At 44.1% G+C, this 21,234-nt stretch overlaps 1 protein-coding gene across 5 annotated transcripts in view; it reads left to right on the top strand.

Moving 5' to 3' along the window:
* Positions 1–21,234, top strand: part of PLD1 (phospholipase D1) — a 142,022-nt gene that overhangs the window by 73,501 nt on the left and 47,287 nt on the right. For all 5 annotated transcript variants that reach the window (XM_039490032.1, XM_039490034.1, XM_039490030.1 and 2 more), the window contains 5 exons: positions 4,583–4,641; positions 6,187–6,279; positions 16,085–16,237; positions 16,863–17,012; positions 18,391–18,474. In XM_039490032.1, the coding sequence (XP_039345966.1) occupies positions 4,583–4,641; positions 6,187–6,279; positions 16,085–16,237; positions 16,863–17,012; positions 18,391–18,474 (539 nt within the window). The remainder of the gene's footprint in view (positions 1–4,582; positions 4,642–6,186; positions 6,280–16,084; positions 16,238–16,862; positions 17,013–18,390; positions 18,475–21,234) is intronic.

Raw genomic sequence — 21,234 nt, forward strand, 5'->3', positions numbered from 1 at the left:
CCCAAGGTCACTGCCAATCGGCCCAGGTGGAAAATTCCTTTCTGACCCCACATATGGTGATAACTTAGACCCTGAGCATGTGAGCAAGAACCAGCCAGCCAAGCCCCCGAGAAAGAGAAAGAGAATGCTCAGTGCTACTCAGAGCACAGGTCTGCCCTGTCCAGTGTCCCTTCTCCAGCTGCAGCCACCTCTGATGCTTCAGAAGAAGGAGACAAAAGGCAACAACAATCCTAAAATACATGGCAGGGAGAGAAGGTGGAGAAATCCCTCCTTGACCTCTACGGGTGGCTGGCTAAAGCTCTGAAGCCTGAGCTTTTAGGACCATAAGATATAAACTGTACATGAGCCCCAGGGCTGGCAAGCTCTGCCCCCACCATCATAAGAAACCCTGATATACAATCCTACTCATCAATTTGGCGCTCTCTTAAAACAAACTAAATTGTTTGCTCCCACAACTCTTATTGGAACGAGGTTCCAAAACCTCACTGTTCTGTTGGTTAAAAACCTTATTCTAATTTCTAGCCTGAATTTGTTCATGCCCAGTTCGTATCCATTTGTTCTTTTGCCAACATTGTTCTTTAGCTTAAATAACTCTTCACCCTCCCTGGCCTTTACACCCCTCCCCACCATGTATGTTTTATATAGAGCAATTGTATCCCCACCCAGCCTTCTTTCTGCTAAACTAACTAAGCCAAGCTCTTCCACTCTCCTCTCATAAGATAGGCCCTTCATTCCCCAGATCATCCTAGTAGCTCTTCTCTGCACCTGTTCCAGTTTGAATTCATCTTTCTTGAACATGGGTGATGAGAATTGTACAGAGTATTCCAAATATTCTTATCAGTGTCTAGTACAATGGCATTAATACTACATTATCTCTACTGAAAATTCTTCCCCTAATGCATCCTAGGATTGTATTTGCATTTCTTTGCAGCTGTATCACCTGGGTGGTTTGTGGTCATACTGTGATTCTCTACACACCCAAGTCTCTCTCCTCTTCTGTCTCTTCCAGCTGATAAGCCCCCAGTCTGAAGCAGAAATCCTTATTATTAGACCCTAAGTGCATGACCTTGCACTTTGTACTATTGAATTTCATCCCATTTCTGTTACTCTGGTGTCATAAACAGTTAGTTAAGGGTTAAGGTCTCTTTTACCTGTAAAGGGTTAACATGCAGTACCTGATGACCACCTGACCAGAGGACCAATCAGAGACAAGATAATTTCAAATCTCTGTGGAGGGAAGCCTTTGTGTTGTGTTCTTGTTAGTTCTCTCTTTTTTTGGATAAGAGAAAGACATGTCAAGTTCTCCTGGAGAGTAGTTCCTACTATCCAATAATAGTAGTATTAATTAGAAAATTAGTCTTATAATTTGATTTCTTTCTTTGCAATTTGTGTGTGTTTATAGAAATTTCTTTAATTCTCTGTGTTACTACTGCTTTTACTGAGGAAAAGGAGGGGGGGGGATCAAAATACAGAGATAGTGTACTTTTTCTTTCTTTAATAAAATCTTTTCTTTGGACTTTGTTAAATTCTTTCTCTTGTGGAGGAAGGGGAAGGAAGGGGAAGTTCTAGTTGAGTGCTGATTGATTCACAGGGTTAATCAGTGACCTCTCCAGAGTCTCTAGAGGAGGGGAGGGGGGAAGTGGCTGCTTCCCTGTGTGTGATTCAACAGCTCCAAGTGGGGGTGAGACCTATGACATCTGGTCTTCAAGGTCATCCAGATCTCCCTGTATAATATTCTGATCCTCCTCTGTGTTGACGATGCCTCCTAACTGTGTATCATCAGCAAATTTCATTACCACTCTCCTACTTTTTGTGCCTAGGTCATTAATAAAAATATTGAATAAGATTGATCCCAAGATCGATCCTTGAGAACCTCTACTAGTAACCTCCTTCCAGTTCGATAATCCACTTTTCAACATAACCCGTTGCCTTCTCCCCGTTAGCCAGTTCCTTATCCACCTTACAATTCTTGTACCAATCCCAGTTTTTCCCCGTTTCACTAATAATTTCCCATGTGGTACCCCATCAAATGCTTTACTGACATCCAAGTATATTAGGTCTGCTACACATCCCTTCTAAAAAAAAAATTTAAAAAAAGGTTTTCTGCCATTGCAGATGTGGTAATTTCCATTTCCATACACCGATTTCCATCAGCCCTCCGACCTTCATGCCATGTTCCATATTATCATCTGTATTAAAAACCGAGGCAAAGTATGAATTTCATTTTTGGGCCATACCTAGGTTATCTTTAATCTCCTTCCCATCCACTTTACATAGTGGGTTTAACCTCATCATTCCTTATTCCCTTTCTATTTATATAAGTAATAAACCTCTTTTTTCTTTTTTTTTAAATTCAGCTTGACGTTTAGCAATTCTCACTTTATTCCTACATTTTCTAATCTCCAAGGTGTAGCTTTCTTTACTGATCAGTCCCCTTTTCCATTCTCTGTAGGCTCTCTGCTTATTCCTAATAGCCTTTTTGAGGTGGTCATTCATCCAGCTGAATCTGGGGTCTTTCCCTATGAGTGTTTTTTTCCCCCTTGCTTGGGTGCAAATTTCAGATAGTTTTCATATAGTTGATTTGAAGAAATTCCAAGCCTCCTCCACATTTAAGTCCTTGAACTCTTCATTCCAGTTGACCTCTTTAACTCATTCCCTTAATTCCCAAAGTTTGCCTTTTTGAAATAATAATAAAAAAAAATCATAGTTGATGACCTGGTTTTGATTATCCTTCCATTTAATTTAAACTGAATCAACTTGTGATCACCTGATCCAAGGTTATTTCCTACAACTAGCTCTGCTATGATGTCACTGCTTACCAAAACCAAGTCTAAAATTGCGTATCACTTGTTGGTTCAGTGACCAGATGGCAGCTACAGGCCTGAGAGGACAGCAGAGCTGCCTGGCTGGGAGGGGAAGTTATGCTGTGCCCTAAAAAAAGCTGTAGCAAAATACTCTCCCCACCTCTGCACCAGGGCAGGAATGGAACTGTGTCTCTGAGTTGCAGTTTCTTGCTGGGACTCTTCCTGAAATGACACGGTTATACCCTGGCCTACAGGCTCATTCTAGCCCTAAGGGCCCAGATCTGTCTTTCTGTCATGTTGTGTCAGACTTCCTACGATTTGTGAGTAGTCCCACTGAGATCAGTGCAACTACTTCATAGTTATTATTCCACATGAGAAATGGTGGCAGAATTGGAGCCTAGGATTGTTATGATCTGCGTCATGTCAAACCATTCACTGCTATTGATTTAATTTGTGGTTTGGAAATCACCGTTTTCTGCCTTATGGCATAGAGCAAAGCTAAAGTGTGGCTCTGAAGCTTGGGATGAGCTTTTCAGGCCAGGGGGACCGTGAAACCCTTATGTAGTGTTGGCCCCATGGGGATTTTCACCGTGATAAGGCTGTGCTCCTTTGCCAGTTCTGCATCTCCACTCCCTCTGGATCTAAGAGGTGAGCACAGCTATTGAAAAAGGGGCGTGATGTTATCACTGGTATTTTTCTGAATACATTCTGACCTTGGATGCATGTGGCTCCCGTTTATTTCTCATTGAGGTCAATTGCAGCTGTGTATGTGGATCTGAGATTTGAATTTAGCCCATTCAGCTCTGGATGGCAGCACATTTCATTAGAAAGTTAAGTTCTTCTTTCTGCCTCTTTGCTGCCAGATCAAATGAGAAAACCACCTCCTGCTTCCTCCCCCTGAGTGTTTGTGCACTTTGGCTAATTAACCCGATACAGACAAAGGAGAGTGGCTGAAATCTGTTTACCTCTGTATCACGTGGGTCAGATTCTGCTCTCACTTTCAACCCAGTGGTGAGAGAGACTCTCTAACTGGATCTGAGATGATTAAGCAGCAGCAGCATATATGGCAGGAATGGCTTACTCTGCCAAGAAAGCCTGGTTGGTTGGAAGAGGGCTAGTTCTAGATTTTAATGCAGATATGGAGCTCATTGTCGTTAGTTTGCTAATGGCAAGAGGACTACACTTCGGCTTATCTGTATATTCTCCTGTGATCTCTCTGGATAACTTCAAGGTTTTTTGAATTGGGGTCAGTTGATGAACCCAAACATTTTACATGAGATTACAACTCTGATACTTAACAGACTTCTAGTTTATGTTAGCAGTTTTTGTCTGTCCATTTAGTCACTGGCCTTTTGGTGGAGCCAACTGGCATGAGGCAGACACACATCTAGTGGAAACTGAACTGAGTCTACGAACTCTCTTCACATAGGTCACCAGACACTTACCAAGCAATGGTAAATTTTGTCATTACTGATGTGAACTGAATTTGAATCAGTGACCTACAGGTGATGGTTCCAATGGGTTTTTACCAAGCGTCTAAATAACCACATATAATGTCCCATAAAATCTGATTTTGGTTGTTTTGGTCAGGTTCATTAAAGGCCTGATCCAAAACACATACATTTCTGTTGACTTCAGTGGGTTTGGGATTGAGCCCTAAAAAAGATGTTCCCACCTTTTCCTGCTGATGAATTATTTTCGCTGTCAGTGTTGTTTTTCCAAGCAAACTGATTTTGGGAGTCCAAAATATAAACAATGGGGAACTTTTTATTTTCCAGATGGAATTCATTGGTGTAAGTCAGCTGTCATTTATCCATGATCTAGGACCAAAGGGCATGTAAGTTGAATTTTATTTCTTTGTGTGAGTCACATTTCATCAAGAGCGTCATTTTATAAAGAGAGACTGTCCAAATTGGTAGCTTTCCTGCCAAGCTAGCAATTAATTTGGGAACATCTTATCTTCTATTATTATTCACAAGAGGCCATTACAACTGTGGAAATAATAATGAATGTAAAAGGCAGAACACATCTCATTGCCAGACTCACAGGGCCAAATTCATCCTGTCATTGACTGGAGTTGCATCAAATAACAATATGGCCCAATGCAAACAACTAGAGCAATGTACAGTCCCTGTCATAACATGCTTACAGCACTGGTTAGTTTTTTCATGTCACCATCAAGAAAGGTCCATTTTTTTTCTTGAAACTTCCCAAAGTTTTCTTGAGCCGGAGGTTGACACTTAATTCCTTTCTTTTGAACACTATTAAATAGAAACTGTGTTGTTTCGATTACCACCAAAAGTGTCTGTTGCTTTTGTAAACGGCCTCGCAGGCAGTAGTGAAACTTTCTTCAGGTTATTTGGATGGAACATGGGTGTTTGAAATGCAGTGATTCCAGGCATCCAGTGTTATAAACAGGGAAGGATTTGACAGTGGGCAAGAAGGATGGAAGCTTCTCTGTGTTAGGCCCTCTCGCAGATTTAAGAGCTCTTCACCACATTGACATTCTCAGACTAAGGGCACATCTTCACTGGCAACGAGAAAACTTTAACGTGGCTTGGGTAGTCGCGGCACAGTGCTGGGAGAGAACCACCACCACGTGGGGTGTAGCTACCAGCGCTGAGCGCTGGTGCACTCACTGTCTATACTGGCACGTTACAGCGCTCAAACTTGCAGCGCTCAGGGCAGTGGTTTTTTCACACCCCTGAGGGAGAAAGTTGTCTACGCTGGCACTTTACAGCGCTACAAGCCCTTAAGCTTGTAGTGTTTCAGTCTGCGCTGCAGCCCTTAGCTTGAACTCATTCCTGTTGTGCACAGAAGTGATTCTCGCTTTCCCTGCCACGTGGGAGGGTAGGTTGGATGTATCTTCTATTCACCTTCTCCTCCATGGCCTTCATTCTGCCCCCTCACCCCTCCCTGGTGCTGCTCATTCCCTGTTTGCACCCTAGATGCCTCTTTGCCCTCAGTTCATTTGTAAGCGGAGACTTTACCCTTAGTCCTTCTTACTGCTGGCAGGGTATTTATTACAATACCACTGCTGTTACTGTGGGTTCAGTTCATTTGCTGGATGTACGATAGAGTTAGGTTCAAGTCACCCACTGCTTGGGAGGCGGATGAAATGTCTGAGGCGCAAGGAGAATAAGAGAGACGACCTGGCAATAGAAAATGAGAGAGAGGTGAGCCACTTCTGCTCCATTCTGCCCATGCCACCCCCATGAGGTGAAAGGGGTCAGACAGGTGTCACAGTGCTGTGTTTGACCTTGCCTACGTACCTCCAGGTCAGATTCCTCCAGTCCATATAGCTTCATCTAGGGATAATTAATAAGCTGTGTATGCATGTATCAAATTTGCCATTTATTTGTCATCTTTACATTTGTTTCAGAGAAGGTATGATCATGAAACGATCAGGAGGCCACAGAATACCCGGTCTGAACTGCTGTGGGCAAGGAAGGGTCTGCTATCGATGGTCCAAAAGGTACTGTAGAAGGGGGGGTTGTCTCTTTGGTGGCTTTTTACCTACTAGAAAGACAAGTTGTGTGACCTCATGTCTTTTATTGCAGAGGTTCTCAATCTTTTCCTTTTTGAGGCCCCCACAACATGCTATAAAAACTCCATGGCCCACCTGTACCACAATAATTGATTTTCTGCATATTAGGGGGTAGCAAGCAGGGCAGTTGCCTGGGGCCCCATGCTACAAGGGCTCCCGCGAAGCTACATTGCTCAGGCTTTGGCTTCAGCCCTGGACGGTGGGGCTCAGGGCCCCGGGGCTTCAGCCCCATACACAGGGCTGTCCTTAAGCATATGCATATGCATATGCATATGCGTAGGGCACCTGAAAATTTGGGGCACCCCTGGGGCTTAGTGTCCACCCACCCTCCTGTTTCTATCCCTGTTCTGATCCTTCCTGCAGGCTCCCACCACTAGCTGCTGCAGCCTGTTGAGTCTTCCTCTGGAGAGGATCTAGTAACTTAAAAGTGAAAAAACCTTCCAGACCTATTAGCACAACATTGAACCTGCTAAAGAGCCATTCAAGTAGTAATGAAGCCAGTTAGCAGGCATTTGCCAACCCCCAGCTATATACTGTCAGTTTCTGAATGTACTGACAAAAACAGTTGTGCATGACTGTAATATTTACTCAGAACATGTTAGTCTACAGGATCTTAGTTTAAAATTTGCTTTACAAATATTTCATGAGTGTGTTGCTGAAGATGATAAAATCACATCTCTTAAAAAATCCTTGCATAGATTTTTAGATGCACAATCTGAGTATTCATCTTTAGCCTTAAATGCTTGATCTTTAGACATATCGTTTTTAAAATAAATCCTTCAAAGGACCACCCTTATTTAAAATACACATTTTAATTACTATAGTACAAAAAACTTGCTTCAAAGCCTTCCTGTCCTTTCTGTCCATCCCTTTCTCCCTTCACCCCCTGTTGAAGAGAGCCCTTAAAGGGACAACACCCCTTTCCTGCCAGATAACTGAACAAATGAGTTTTCCTTTCTTTACTTCTGACTATTTGATGAACTAGTTTTAAGAGAACCCTCCAGCAAAATCAGTACTTTAGTAAGATATAAAATCCTTTGTTATGCCCAAAATATTTGGAAACATATTTTTTAAAGTTGGTGAAATTTCATAAACATATCCACTGTTATGGTGATCACACAAAGTAAATTAGTGTTCTCTTTTTCTAAAAGCAATGAACATTGTTATGAACACACCAAACCTCTGTGACTGATTAATTTTAATCCATTTCTTTGTTTCAGTGAGTTAAGTATGTAGTAATCTAGAATGATTGCTTTATGAAGGCTTAAGAGTACATTTAAAATATAAAAGCAGCTTAGAAATACCGATTAAGAAAATGTAAAACAGAGAAGAGCTGCATCATGTATTCCATAATATTCAATGTTGTATTCAGCAGGACAGCTGACTTGCCCTTACTACAAAGTTTTTGCAAATAAATCTCTGACGATCTTCAGGGTATATCAAAAAACCCGTGACTGACATTTTTTATTCCCAGGTTTAGTGCTTTTAATTAGATACCTTGTTCTGCATGTCCAGTCTTCATCTTCTGGCATGCAGTGGAAAACATGCTCCATTTTCTTCAGAAAGAAATTGCAGAAGAGTGTGTTTTTCAAATGTCATTTGCTTCATTTGGGTTCAGGGATTTGGCTGGAAGGGGGTGATCAGGGAGGGGCAGGGAAGAGAGGAGGGAGACAGTAGGGAGAGGGCAGGGCCTGGGCAGAGCAGGGGTGGGGCCTGGGGCAGAGCAGGGGTGGAGTATAGGCAGGGCCCCAGGTGGGCTGGAGAGCTAGCCATCCCAAGCGGCAGCTTCATCCACTGCCCATGAGAGCTGGTAAGAACGGGTTGGCTCCTGCACACCCAGCACACGCTGCAGTCTCCTTAGGCAGTATTCATAGAGCCGAATGCGCCAGCAGTGCGCATTCTGCGCGAGGGAGAGGGTAGAGAGGGAGAGAGTCTCTGCGGGGGACTGTGACTCTCTGCCAGGCCAGGCGGCTTGGTATCCTTTGATGCCTCGTCGTTTTCCCACCACCACCGCACACACACACAGGCTGCAGTTGGGCAGAGGGGCACCAGTTTAATAATACTGTGTAGGGCCCCATAAATCCTAAGGACGGCCCTGCCCATGGGGGTGGGAGGGCTTTGGCTTTCTATCCTGGGCCCCAGTGAATCTAATGCTAGCCTGCTTGGCAGCCCCGGTGAAACCTGCTCGCGGCTCCCCAGGGGGACCCGGACGCCCGGTTGAGAACCAGGGTTCTATTGGACCAATTTCTGTTGATGAAAGAGACAAGCTTTCACGCTCCCCGGAGCTTTTCTTCAGGTCTGGGAGAGGTAATGAGAGTGTCACAGCTAAATACAAAGTAGAACAGATTGTTAAGCATAAGGAGTTAACAGGTTGCAAGAAACCATTCAGAATGAGGTGGGCCATTAACACTTCTGCAGTTACAGGACAAAGGAGAGTTACAAAGAGGGTTTCAGATTGTTGCAATGAGACATAGAATCTGTCTCTATTGAGTCCATGCTTTTTGGTGTCTAGCAGAGTTATGAATTGAAGCTCTAACTTATTCGTTGTTCTAGACCATGTACTGAATGTAAATAGTCTCACTCACATTTCCTACACATAAGGTTGTAAAACTGTCATTCTTTCTTTAACTTGAGATTTCAACAAAACTACGGAAACCTCTGTGTATTGTGACAAAGTTCCTCCTCTACCTTGGTGGGTCCTGCGCTTACTGGCGGATTTGCTCGCCTGAAAGATCTTCCCCTCTGGTTGAACCCACAGTCTGGGTCAACCCCTCCTGTGTCTGATCAGGAGTTGGGAGGTTTGGGGGGAACCCGGGCCCGCCCTCTACTCCAGGTTCCAGTCCAGGGCCCTGTGGATTGCAGCTGTCTATAGTGCCTCCTATAACAGCTGCATGACAGCTACAACTCCCTGGGCTAGCAAAGAGTCCTGTGGCACCTTATAGACTAACAGACATTTTGGAGCATGAGCTTTCGTGGGTGAATACCCACTTCGTCAGATGCATGTAGTGGAAATTTCCAGGGGCAGGTATATATATGCAAGGAAGAAGCAGGCTAGAGATAACGAGGTTAGTTCAATCAGGGAGGATGAGGCCCTCTTCTAGCAGCTGAAGTGTGAAAACTAAGGTGCCACAGGACTCTTTGCTGCTTTTACAGATCCAGACTAACACAGCTACCCCTCTGATCCTTAACTCCCTGGGCTACTTCCCCATGGCCTCCTCCAAACACCTTCTTTATCCTCACCACAGGACCTTCCTCCTGGTGTCTGATAATGCCTGTAATCCTCAGTCCTCCAGCAGCACACCCTCTCACTCTCAGCTCCTTGCGCCTCTTGCTCCCAGCTCCTCACACACGCACCATAAACTGAAGTGAGCTCTTTTTTAAACCCAGGTGCCCTGATTAGCCGGCCTTAATTGATTTTAGCAACTTCTTGATTGGCTGCAGGTGTTCTAATCAGCCTGTCTGCCTGAATTGTTTCCAGAAAGTTCCCAATTGTCCTGGAACCTTCCCTGTTACCTTACCCAGGGAAAGGGGACCTACTTAACCTGGGGCTAATATATCTGCCTTCTCTCACTCTCCTGTAGCCAGTTGGCCTGACCCTGTCACAGTATTCATAGATATTTTTTTTTCAAGGTCAGAAGGGGGCCATTAGCTCAACTAGTCTGACCTCCTGCCTAGCACAGGATGGCTTTGGTTTTTCTCTAATGTTTAATTCACAACAGAAATTACATGCCAGCTCCCCATGTGAAACGAGATTGTGTAGCACTCATCCAGCAGAAATGGCAGTCCTGTCAGCCCCTGCTCTCTCCCGTGATGAACTGTCAAGGTGATGTGTTGTTACTGCACGTGGAAGTTTCGGTTCAGTTTACCATACCTTTCTGATTAAAAAACCCAAACCAAATTAATTGGAACATTGTCCAGGCTGCACTCACCAGTGGATTAAATCAGACCTGAACCACAACAGTAAAGAATCCTCTCTGATGCAATTAACCCCAAGGAGAAAGATGTCACCTCCTTTGTGTTTCCCCCACACGTTTTGAAAGGAGTCCTACAGAGGCCTGAGCTGTGTTGTGTTGAAGAGAATTACTGGATGGCAGGTTTTTGATCCAGTTTAATTGATTTAAGAAATCAAGACAAAGGGCCAGATTGTGCCCGTCTGCTTTGTGGATACATAAGGCAGAGTGTGGGGAGGAGGCACAAGAAGCCACCTCACACTTGCCCCACTTCACACAGTAACCTGGCCTAATTGTAGTCCTTGTGCTCGCTCAGGTGCTGGAGCTGACTGCTTCTCCCTGCCTATACCCACAACCCACTCCAAAGGGGGCAGAGAGGGGTGCCCCCCCCCCCAATCCAGCAGGGCACAGAGAAAGATGCCTACAGTGCCAGCCTAACAGATAAGTCAGGGGGCAGTCTCTATTGCCTGCCATGCACTGGAGAGATCCCTCCTATGGGATGGTTGACTGGAGGGCTGCTCTGCACTTTCCCCGGCTCAGGGCTGTTCCTGTCAGGCAGAACTCTGCCCACCGTAAGTAATGGGTCTGGTCGCTGGCTGCCATCAGCAAAGGCAACAAGTGTATTAATTATTTACGGACAGTTGCAGTGGGGGAGGTCTAGTTGGATATTAGGAAACAGTATTTCACTGGGAGGGTGGTGAAGCACTGGAATGGGTTACCTAGGGAGGTGGTGGAATCTCCATTCTTAGAGGTTTTTAAGGCCCGGTTTAACAAAGCCCTGGCTGGGATGATTTAGTTGGTGTTGGTTCTACTTTGACAGGGGGTTGGACTAGATGACCTCCTGAGGTCCCTTCCACCCTTAATCTTCTATGATTCTGTGAGCACATTCTTCAGTCATTGGCCCTCCCCTGTCACATGTGTTAAAAGCCCCCTTCCCCCTGGCATAATGATAGTCCCTGTACTCCCTCAAGTGCTGTGGCTCACTGCTCCTGCCTGACCTCCCTGCTCCAGAAGTACAAACCACTGCAAAGGAGCACAGAGACCTCCAGCACATCAAATAGAGGAGGAGAAGCAAGTTTTACAGCTGAGCAGTAGAACAAGGAGTGGGGCAAGAGTTTGTTTTATGCATTGGTACCCCAGATATATTATGAGTAGCTGAAAAGACCCACAGTTCACTAAACAAAATGGTATGAAACTGAATTTAAAATACTCTTCCATCAGCCTAATCTGTTCTTAAAGATATATATATATATTCTTAACATACGTGAACTTTCCATACAAATATTAACAAATCTTACAGATTTCCCTCTTGTTATCCTTATCTGAGTATTTACTTTGTTCAGATTCCAAAAGCGATGCCCACACATTAGAAAATCTACTCGACCTGATATAAGGCTGCCTGTCATTTTTCTTGTTGAAAGAATTTCTCAGACTTTATATCACCGTCCTACTAATGTTGAGTCATCTACCCTTTTCCAAAATTGAGTTACGGCACAGATGGTTGCTAGAAGTAACTGTAATATCAGTGAGTCTTTCCCTGATTCAATAACCTCCTTTGGACTGTAACCTAATAGAACCACTGCAAGTTTAGTGAGTAGGTTAACATTAGCTATCTCGAAAATTCTGTTTACTATTTTCTCACAAAATACAATTATTTTAAGGCATTCCCACCATAAATATAAGAAGGTCCCTCTTGCTCCATATCCTCTTCAACAGTTATGACTCTCTTTTTTAATATTTCCTTAGCTTAAATAGAGTGAAGTGACATTGACAAAGTATTTGGTAATAATTTTCCTGAAAGGTTACACAGATAGATGAGGTTTTGGTCTTCTTCCAAATATGTTGCTCATTCCTCCAAAGTTCTATCTGGTTTTTAGTATTCTTTGCCATTTTTCCATAAATGCAGTCTTGATCCATCAGGGACAATGCATATACCATGCAGAGATCAGCCTCTTTGAAGCCATGCATCATGTTTACTTCTGTAATTAGTCTATTTTCTACTCCGTGGTACAGAAATAGTTTAAGTACACTCTTTGGGGTGGGAATTATCTCTATTAATTATATGCATATGTACTGCCTAGCATGAGGAAGCCCTGATCAAGACCTCTAGTAACCATAGAGACTACCATAACATATGTATATAAATAAACTAACAATAATATTACAAAGAGAGTATATTTGTAGATCTGGACCATCCTGAAGAAATTAGATTTTTATATAGTTTTCCGTTTTTATCAAAACACCCAAGCCTAGGGTGTATTTTGTTAGAAGAGAATAATTAATGAATTAATTAATTTGTGGTTGAGTTCTGAAACGTGTCTGTGAAAATGGCATTGTGTGGTTCTATGTTTTTTTAATAATTTCCAGATCAAATCTGCGCAGTTGTTTGTTTTATTTCCCTAACTGCCAGCTTTACAAATTCAATCAGGATCTGAAAATCAAGCTGATTTCTTTCCTCCTTGTTCATCATCACCTGTAATAAAGGTTCTGTGCTGTAATTGTACAGGGCCACCTATACAACTCCATTGTCCTCAATGGGCTTGCACTTATTGGAACTTAGTACACAGTTCTTTGATGATGTGATGCACAGGAAGGTATAGAATCCAGTTCACCTCCTCTTGTCCACGTTGGCTCTGCGATGAATACTTATTTCTGTCAAAGCAGCAAAGAGTCCTGTGGCGCCTCATAGACTAACAGACGTATTGGAGCATGAGTTTTCGTGGGTGAATACCCATGTCATGGGATGCATGTGATTTCTGTCATTAGACTACTCTGATATACACACGTGGAGCAGACTTGCTAAGAAAGAAGGTTCTGGTTTTATAACCACCTTTCAGAGTCATTGCTGTTTGGATTCATAAAAACTAAACTCAAAATGTGAATTACTCAATTTGGGTTTTCTTTTTTTGGCAAACATTTCATGGCCAATCCATGGTCCCCATTCTTAAATCAGTCTCTCCAGTGCCTCTCCTTAAGTACTAAAATTGTCCTGAGTCAGATTTTCCATGCTTGATACTCCTTGCCACTGGTGGATGCACTAATTTGTTTAGTTCCAAGTAGTTAAAAGTGCTGCGTCAAAGTTTTGTGATTCCCAGCTCTTTCCTCTGTCACTGACAAACACCAGACTGTCCTTAATCACATCACAAAGCCCCTATTCAGTTCACTATGAAAACATGATGCAAAGATCTTTTTCTGAATGTAGTGCGACCTTGTTACAATGAAATCATTGTTTTTACCGAACGGCTTCACTACAAGTGGCAGTGCTCTATAACCCTAGTTACTCTTTTTGCATATTATGGTGCATTGGGATGTTTATTCATTCTACTTCACTGTTCGCGTCGTTTGAGGTATGCAAAAGCATTATAAGTTGGGTCTGTTGTAATGTCATGTGGCTGAGGAATCCCGGGAGTTCAGCTGTAATTTTCAACTTGGTTGTGAGGCCAGTGCCTCATTACAAGCAAATTGAGCACACTCTGGCTTGTAAGAAAGACAGTGCTCCTTCTTGTAAAGGCTGCTTTACAAGTCAGCAGAGCCGCCTGTGTTTCTGGTCTGTTTTCATTATCAAAATGTATGCGAGACCCATGGAGTCTGTGAGTGAGGGAGCAGGGGTCCCCTGATTTTTATGGGGGGGCCCAAATTTGATGTGAGAGTGGGGAGTCTGTTATCTACAACGTTGATTACTATGGCTAGTCTTAGTCTAGGGAAGGGGGACGTGAAAAGAAAAGCACAGAGTCCCCAATAACAACCTCTTTAGAGCCCCCATATTCCTAAAGCTGGCCCTGACTGTGCCCTGTTACTATGTGATGAGCCAGGGCCGGCTCTAGGATTTTTGCCGCCCCAGCAAAAAAAAATGTTGGCCACCCCCCACCCCTTTTTTTTCGTGCCCTTGCCCCCGGCCCCACCCCACTCCACCCCTTCCAAACCCCTTCCCCAAATTCCCAGCCCCACCTCCTCCCCCGGGCGTGCCGCATTCCCCCCCTCCCATTGCTTCTTGGGGGCGAGGGAGGGTGGAGAAGCGGAGCAGCGGCGCTTTCAGGGGAGCAGGCGGAGTGGAGGAGAACTAGGATGGTGGGGCGCAGGAAGTAATGGAGGGTAGAGGAACCGCTTCCTGCTCCAGCTCACCTCCGCTCTATCACCACCATCTCCCCTGAGCACCCCGCCGCTCGGCTTCTCCTCCCTCCCAGACTTGCTGTGCAAAACAGCTCACGCGCAGCAAGCCTGGGAGGGAGGGAGGGAGGGGGGAGAAGTGGAGCGGTGGTGGCGCACTCAGGGGAGCAGGCGGAGGCGGAGCAGAGGCGAGCTGGGGCGGCGGGTGCACTTTTTCCCCATGCCCCGGAGTCAGCACCTATGATGGCCGGCGCCAGAATGCCGCCCCAGGCACCTGCTTGTTTTGCTGGTGCCTGGAGCCGGCCCTATGAAGCACGTCGTGCTCAGAAAACTAACCTGGGAGCACTGCACAATTTGAACATGGAACAATGGAACTGAATTGGGCCCAGCAACATAACACTTCGGGATGCCATGAAAGATACAGTCATTAATATGTCTTTGCAATTGGTTTAAAAATACATTCTCTTTCCTTGTACATTCATTTGTATGAACAAAGATCTGGACTAAGGCCATGTGAGTGATTCACTTGTGTGGGAAGGAGGGAGGATGTTAGGCACATCATTCATATATATGTATACAGAGAGGGCAAATATATTGGACACTGACAGGGAAATATTTTTTCCAGAGTGCTCAAGGGCTGTGGTGCTCCCACACAACCTGCTAGTCATTTCTCATCTTGTTTTTTTTACTGTGATGCCTGTTACTTGGCAATGAAACCTTTCCAAAATGTCCTCTTTGTACACTTTCCATTAGCTTTAATAGGATTCAGTGCCTTTATAAATAACACATGAGAAACTCAAACGAGAGTGCGTTGCTCCCACAGTGCCCACAGGTATTGCAGGCTACCAAAATAATATTTCTGGCTGAAGAGAATCTTTGCTCCACCTCATCCATTACACAGCCACTTGGCTGGAAACCCCTGATGGCCAACAGGTATATTCCTATGAATGTTCCCAGACACTAAAGCCTAAATTTCCAAGGACTTGTATAGGATGTGGTCATACAGAACCTGGTTCCCATTGTAATGGTAAATTTGAATTTGGTTCTGCACATCACTATAAAGGTGCATAAAATGGACTTGTATCTATCACAGATACTTATATAGTCCCCAGTTCTGTAGTGTCTAAGTACCTCACAATTTTTAATGTATTTATCCCAGTGCTGTTATCCCTATTTTACAGATGGGAAAGCTGAGGCACAGACCGGCTAAGTGACTTGCCCAAGGTCACACAGGGACTCTGTGGCAAAGAAGAAAATGGAACTCAGGTTGCCCAAGTCCCCATGTAGCACCCTAACCACTGCACCATCCTTCCTCTCACTTAACTGCTGATTTGAGCATCCAGTTGTAGGATTTTGTATACCATCCATTGCTGTAATCACCTCTCCAGAGGCTGATTCTCCTTTCCCTTTCATCAGCTTTACACTGGTGTAACTCCACTAACTTCAGTGGAGTCACTCCTGTTTTACTCCACTCTGAGAGCACAATCAGACACCAGCTCTGTAAACCATATTACAAAGAAACTGCCCCTAATAGGTCACAAACCGTTCCTTGCCTGCTTCGGATCCTGATGATGAATGGCTTGGAGTTCTCTCATGGGGACTACTGTTCACTTTATATTAGTGGATGGCTCTCGTTTTTTAAGTGAATTTGAGATAAATGTTATCTCCCCTTTTAGGTGGTTAGTAGTGAAAGACTCTTTTCTAATGTATATGAAGACGGACAGCGGAGCCATTTCCTTTGTCCTGTTGGTAGATAAAGAATTCAGCATTAAGATTGGCAAGAAAGAGACTGAAACAGAATATGGGTTACGGATTGACAATCTCTCCAGGTGAGAAATGTATATTTTATTTAGACCACTTTTCCCCCCCAGTTTTTCACTTAAAAATTGGCTTCCTTTAATTCAGAGGGGGCCATTCCCTTATATGCAGGATGTGTTATCAACTTGCACCTTCTACAGTGAGTCAACACGGTTCAATGAGCATCTCCCTTCAGGGTTCCAACCCCATCTAACAGGGAGGAATGCCAGAAGAATCCAGCCACCCTATTTTTGTGAGAGAAGAATCCAGATCAATGAGACAGTTCCTCAGAGGGTGTAAATGGTCATTTAAATTTTTTTAGCATCCATGATGTCATATGCTGTTCCCAGTTACACTGATGCTATCCCATTTAAATCAATGGGGTTGCACCAGTGTAAGCAACATTTGGTCCATGGTGTGCAAAATGTGCCGGTAATATCTATCTATTGTTTTTATAGGTTGTCAGTAACTGTGGTCTCTAGGTGCTGATATATATATATATATTTTAAAACCTCAGCTCAGTAGCTAGCTGTTGGTCACTTTTGATTAAAAAAATGTGATTGATATTCAGTTCCCATATCAACATGTTCGATAGAACTAGGCTAAATAAAAGTGTGCTGCTTACTCGTTGTTTTCCGTTCTTTGGTTATTTTCCAGGTCATTGATTTTGAAGTGTAACAGCTACAGACATGCCCGATGGTGGGGACAGGGAATAGAAGAGTTCATTCAGAAAAATGGCAAAAACTTTCTAACAGATCACAGATTCGGGTCGTATGCAGCTATACAGGAGAATACTTTGGCAAAGTGGTAAGATGGTCCCTGCAGTAGTAGGAATATGCTCTGTCTCCCTTTGAAATCAATGGTAAAGCTGTCATTCTCTTCAGTGGGAGCAAGGTCATGGCCCTACTGATTTATCATTCACATTTAAAGAACATGGGTGTTTGAATTCGCTGACTAGACACTATAAATCACTGTGGGAATATCAAAGATGCATCTTCCTTGTCTGATCTGCAGAAAAATGTTAGGATTAGTAGCATAACCATTTCACCCTGTTATGACTTTGCTTTGCAGTGATCAGAGCTGTGAGATTTTTTATTTTTGTTGAGATTGGCCACATTAGTGGTTCATTAATTTCAGAATAAAAGTGGTATCTTGATGAACATGTAACTCATAGTAAAGCTAATAAACAGTATGCTTATGAATGGAGAACAGAACACTCTCCTTACTTTAGAAGCTGCTACTTTCACTTCTTAGCTTGACTATTGGTTTTGGGTAACATTTTCAAAAGCACCTAAGTGACTTAGGTGCTTTTGAAAATTTCATCCTGCACCACTTTCAACTCCCTTCTCAACGGCCTCTCCATAAAGCAGCTGCTCCGATTCTGGCATGGTCACATCTTCCCCCATCTCAAATGAGATAAGTAAACACAACATCCAGTAGAAAGTGTTTGCAGGGTCCAGCCCTGATGCTGTATTCTCATGTTGCCCCTCCTGAAAGCTGGGCCCCATTGTGACAGTGGTATCAGTCCACTGCTGAATGGTATCATGTATCTGAGGCCTTACAGGTGGGCTTCCCAGTGGGCTGAAATCAGTGACATGGAGTTGGTTATATTCTAAATGTAACTTGGTTTATTGATGCACATGCACCAGTTCTGAATTGAGGTGGTCAAACAGCATGCAGAGCAACCCCTCCTTGCATGTCTCAGTCCAGTTCCACTCTCTGGTTCCCAGATAACTCTGTCTCAAAGACTCCAATCATAGCCCAAGGCAGAGAGCAACCTCTCCTGCTACTCACACATCTCCATCTATCCCCTGAAGCTGCCTCTACATCAAAACCTTGCATAATCCAAAACTAACACCACCGCTACATATCTTTCCAAGAGTCAAAACTTGCTCACACAATAAGAAAAAAAGAATGTGGAAGACTACATACAACAGGGCCACTTGATCATGCCTGTTGCCATAACAATATTTGATTGTACTGGTTTAATTAAGATAGTAACAATGATGTGAAATTCTCCTTGCATGTTTTCTTAGTGCATGAAATTGAACGTGTTTGCTTTTGAGAAAGGAATTTAAACGATATTTTCATTTGCTCATTTAAAGTACTGACACTTTTCCCCCAACTACGAATTCTCCATGTAATTAAAAGAAAAATCCCAGTATTGTGTTTGGCTTTTTTTCAGGTATGTAAATGCAAAAGGGTATTTTGAAGATGTAGCAAATGCCATGGAGGCAGCGAAAGAAGAAATTTTCATCACAGATTGGTGGTTCGTATTCCTGCGTTTGGATTTTGTCCAGCAGTCTCTGTGACAACGTTCATTACAATGCTGCACTATTCAAAGGCCTTACATTATGGAAACTAGCAGTGATGCCAGATGGTTTGGCAGCACATCCAAACCTCTCACAGTGAGGGTTTTCATTCAAAGGCCTTTTCAGGAGACTTGGCAGCAATAGTGAATGCTTAAAATCATCAGTTTGGGTGTCTCCTTCCGAGGGATAATCTTGAAGGGCTGCATGGTACAGTGAGGCACCACCTGCATTGAGAGTGGTACGGGGCTGCACGGCCTCACTGGGAACTCCCTGGAAATGTCTCAGGGAAGCAGAAGTTCTCTCAACACAAGGGGGAATGTACAAATTTGTACACCGCTTAGGCAATGCAGGACATGCCCCTGCCACCACCGTGCATGGCAGGTCAGGAAGAGGAGAAATCAGCATCTTCGAAGACCCATTCTGTAGTCTATCGTAGTGGCCCATTCAGGCTGATTGCCGACTGTCTGGTGGGCATTCCCCAAATACACACACAGCTGTAATTGTTACATAGTGAGTATTCCTAACCCCAGATACAGAACTGACACATGCATACAGATTGGATAATCACTTTCAGCAAATCATAACCTTTCCAATGATGCCTCCCATGACCCATCTTGCGTAAAACATATCTTAGTTATGCCATATTCATATTACAGCCATATTTGAAGACTATGGGGTGCAGCGTCACAGCTGGATGTTGCTGCGGCTCTCTAGTTCCCTGGGTGCAGTCCGTGTATGTGTCAGGTACTGTGGCTAATGCAGGCCATTGCTAGCCACGGAGGGCAAAATCCTAAAGTTTGCTAATGAAAGTTGTGTGAATGATGATGCAGCTTAGAAAAGAGAGACTTTGCAGAGCACACCCTAGAAGAGGTGTTTAACTTCCACTGGGTATGGCTGTGACGCAGGTAGCAAGAGGCAGGGTGGGCAGTCCGCTCACCTGTAGCAGTGTGGCAGTGTACCTCAGTAATGGCATCCCCACACATGTTAAAGAAGAGGCTGCAAGGAAGCAGTCAGGAAGGGCTCCACTGAAATCCTCTGTTGGGATTTGGTGGTGATAGTGCTGCTGCCGGGTGGGCCATGTTTGCCCCCCCTTGGTGCGTGCTGTGCATATGCAATTCCAATACTGGCCGTTTATACTTTTCTTGCCAGCTTCTGCTGTGCCATCCTGCTGATGTCATCTGTCATGAGCTTCAGCACACACCACCAATGCCTCCTCTTATACCATGTTCCCTAGCTGCGGATGCTTGGCTGCTCTGTATTGCGCACTACCTTCAGCTGCTTCCTTGACGGGGCTGGCTTTATCTTGTACTTGCAGCTGGTAACCTTCTACCTGAGAAAGGATGGTCTTGTGATCAACACCCAGGACTAAAAGTTAGAATGTCTGGTTAGCTTTCCTGTCTGACCTTGGACAAGTCACTTAACATTTCTGTGCCTCTGTTTCTTCATCTATAAAGTGGGCCTATAATTATTTCCCTAACTCTTAGGGGTGTTTTGAGGCTTGAGCCAGGCATGTTTGTAAAGCACTTTTTAGTTCTCAACAGTCCTATAGGAACGCAAAGCATTATATTAACCCTCACTGACATGAATCTGAATCCTAAAATGCTTATAAATAAACTATATGCTGCTGAAGCTTCAGCACACACTGTGTCAGACAATTGGAAAATTACATTTCAGTCCCTGTGTCTCCTGCCTTATACAAGGCAAGAGTCAATTGTTATCATAACTTGGGATTGTGAAACTTACTGGATGTTACAAAAGCTTAGGAAGAGAAATGTTGCTGTCAGAAGCATGTTTTCAGCAATATGCTTTAGTCAAAGTTACTGGGCTCAATACAGGAGTAACTGGATGAAATTCTGTGGTCTTGTTATAGAGAAGGGCAGATTGTATGATATAATGGTCCCTTCTGGCCTTACAATCTGCATATCAGTGAATGCTATCCTGATGTGAAAGAATGGCACCCTATCTTCTGGGGTAGGCAGCAAGGAAAAAACTGTACAAGTCTGAAATCTAAGTGTCAGGAGAGTTGAAGTCCTGAGTGTTTTCTTTTAACCCCCAAGTTATCTACCAGGAGTATATTTTTTTCTGCATGAGATCTTACTCTTTTCTATATGGAGTCTACCTTATGCATCATCGTTCAGTTTGGTCCCACTGGGTGGCTGAATGCAATAACCTGATCCCTGTCAATGATAGGTCATTGGCCTCTGTGCTACACATCGGACACATCAGCTGTTATATACGGCACCATTGTTAAAAAGCAAACAATAACAGTTCTGTGAAAAAATCGTGGGCGAGGAGACTTCACACCTAATGAATAAACTCTTTAGTTTCTCTGCCATTATTGAAGTCAGTTAGTTCAGTGGTTCTCAACCACGGGTCCGGGGGCCGTGAGCAGGTTTCAGGGGGTCTGCCGAGCAGGGCCAGCATTAGACTCGCGGGGGCCCAAGGCAGAAAGCTGAAGCTCCACTGCACGGGGCTGAAGCCCGGGGCCCTGAGCCCCACCAGCCTGGGCTGAAGCCAAAGCATGGGCAGTTTAACTTCACAGGGGCCCCTGTGGCATGGCAATTGCTCTGCTTGCTACCCCCTAACACAGGCCCTGGTATTTTTATGCAGAAAACCAGTTGTTGTGTCACAGGTGGGCCCTGGAGTTTTAATAGCATGTTGGCGGTGGGAGGCCTCATAAAGAAAAGGGTTGAGAACCCCTGTGTTAGTTGACCTTA

This window comes from Mauremys reevesii, linkage group 9 (genome assembly GCF_016161935.1).
Source record: "Mauremys reevesii isolate NIE-2019 linkage group 9, ASM1616193v1, whole genome shotgun sequence".
Classification (NCBI taxonomy): domain Eukaryota; kingdom Metazoa; phylum Chordata; order Testudines; family Geoemydidae; genus Mauremys; species Mauremys reevesii.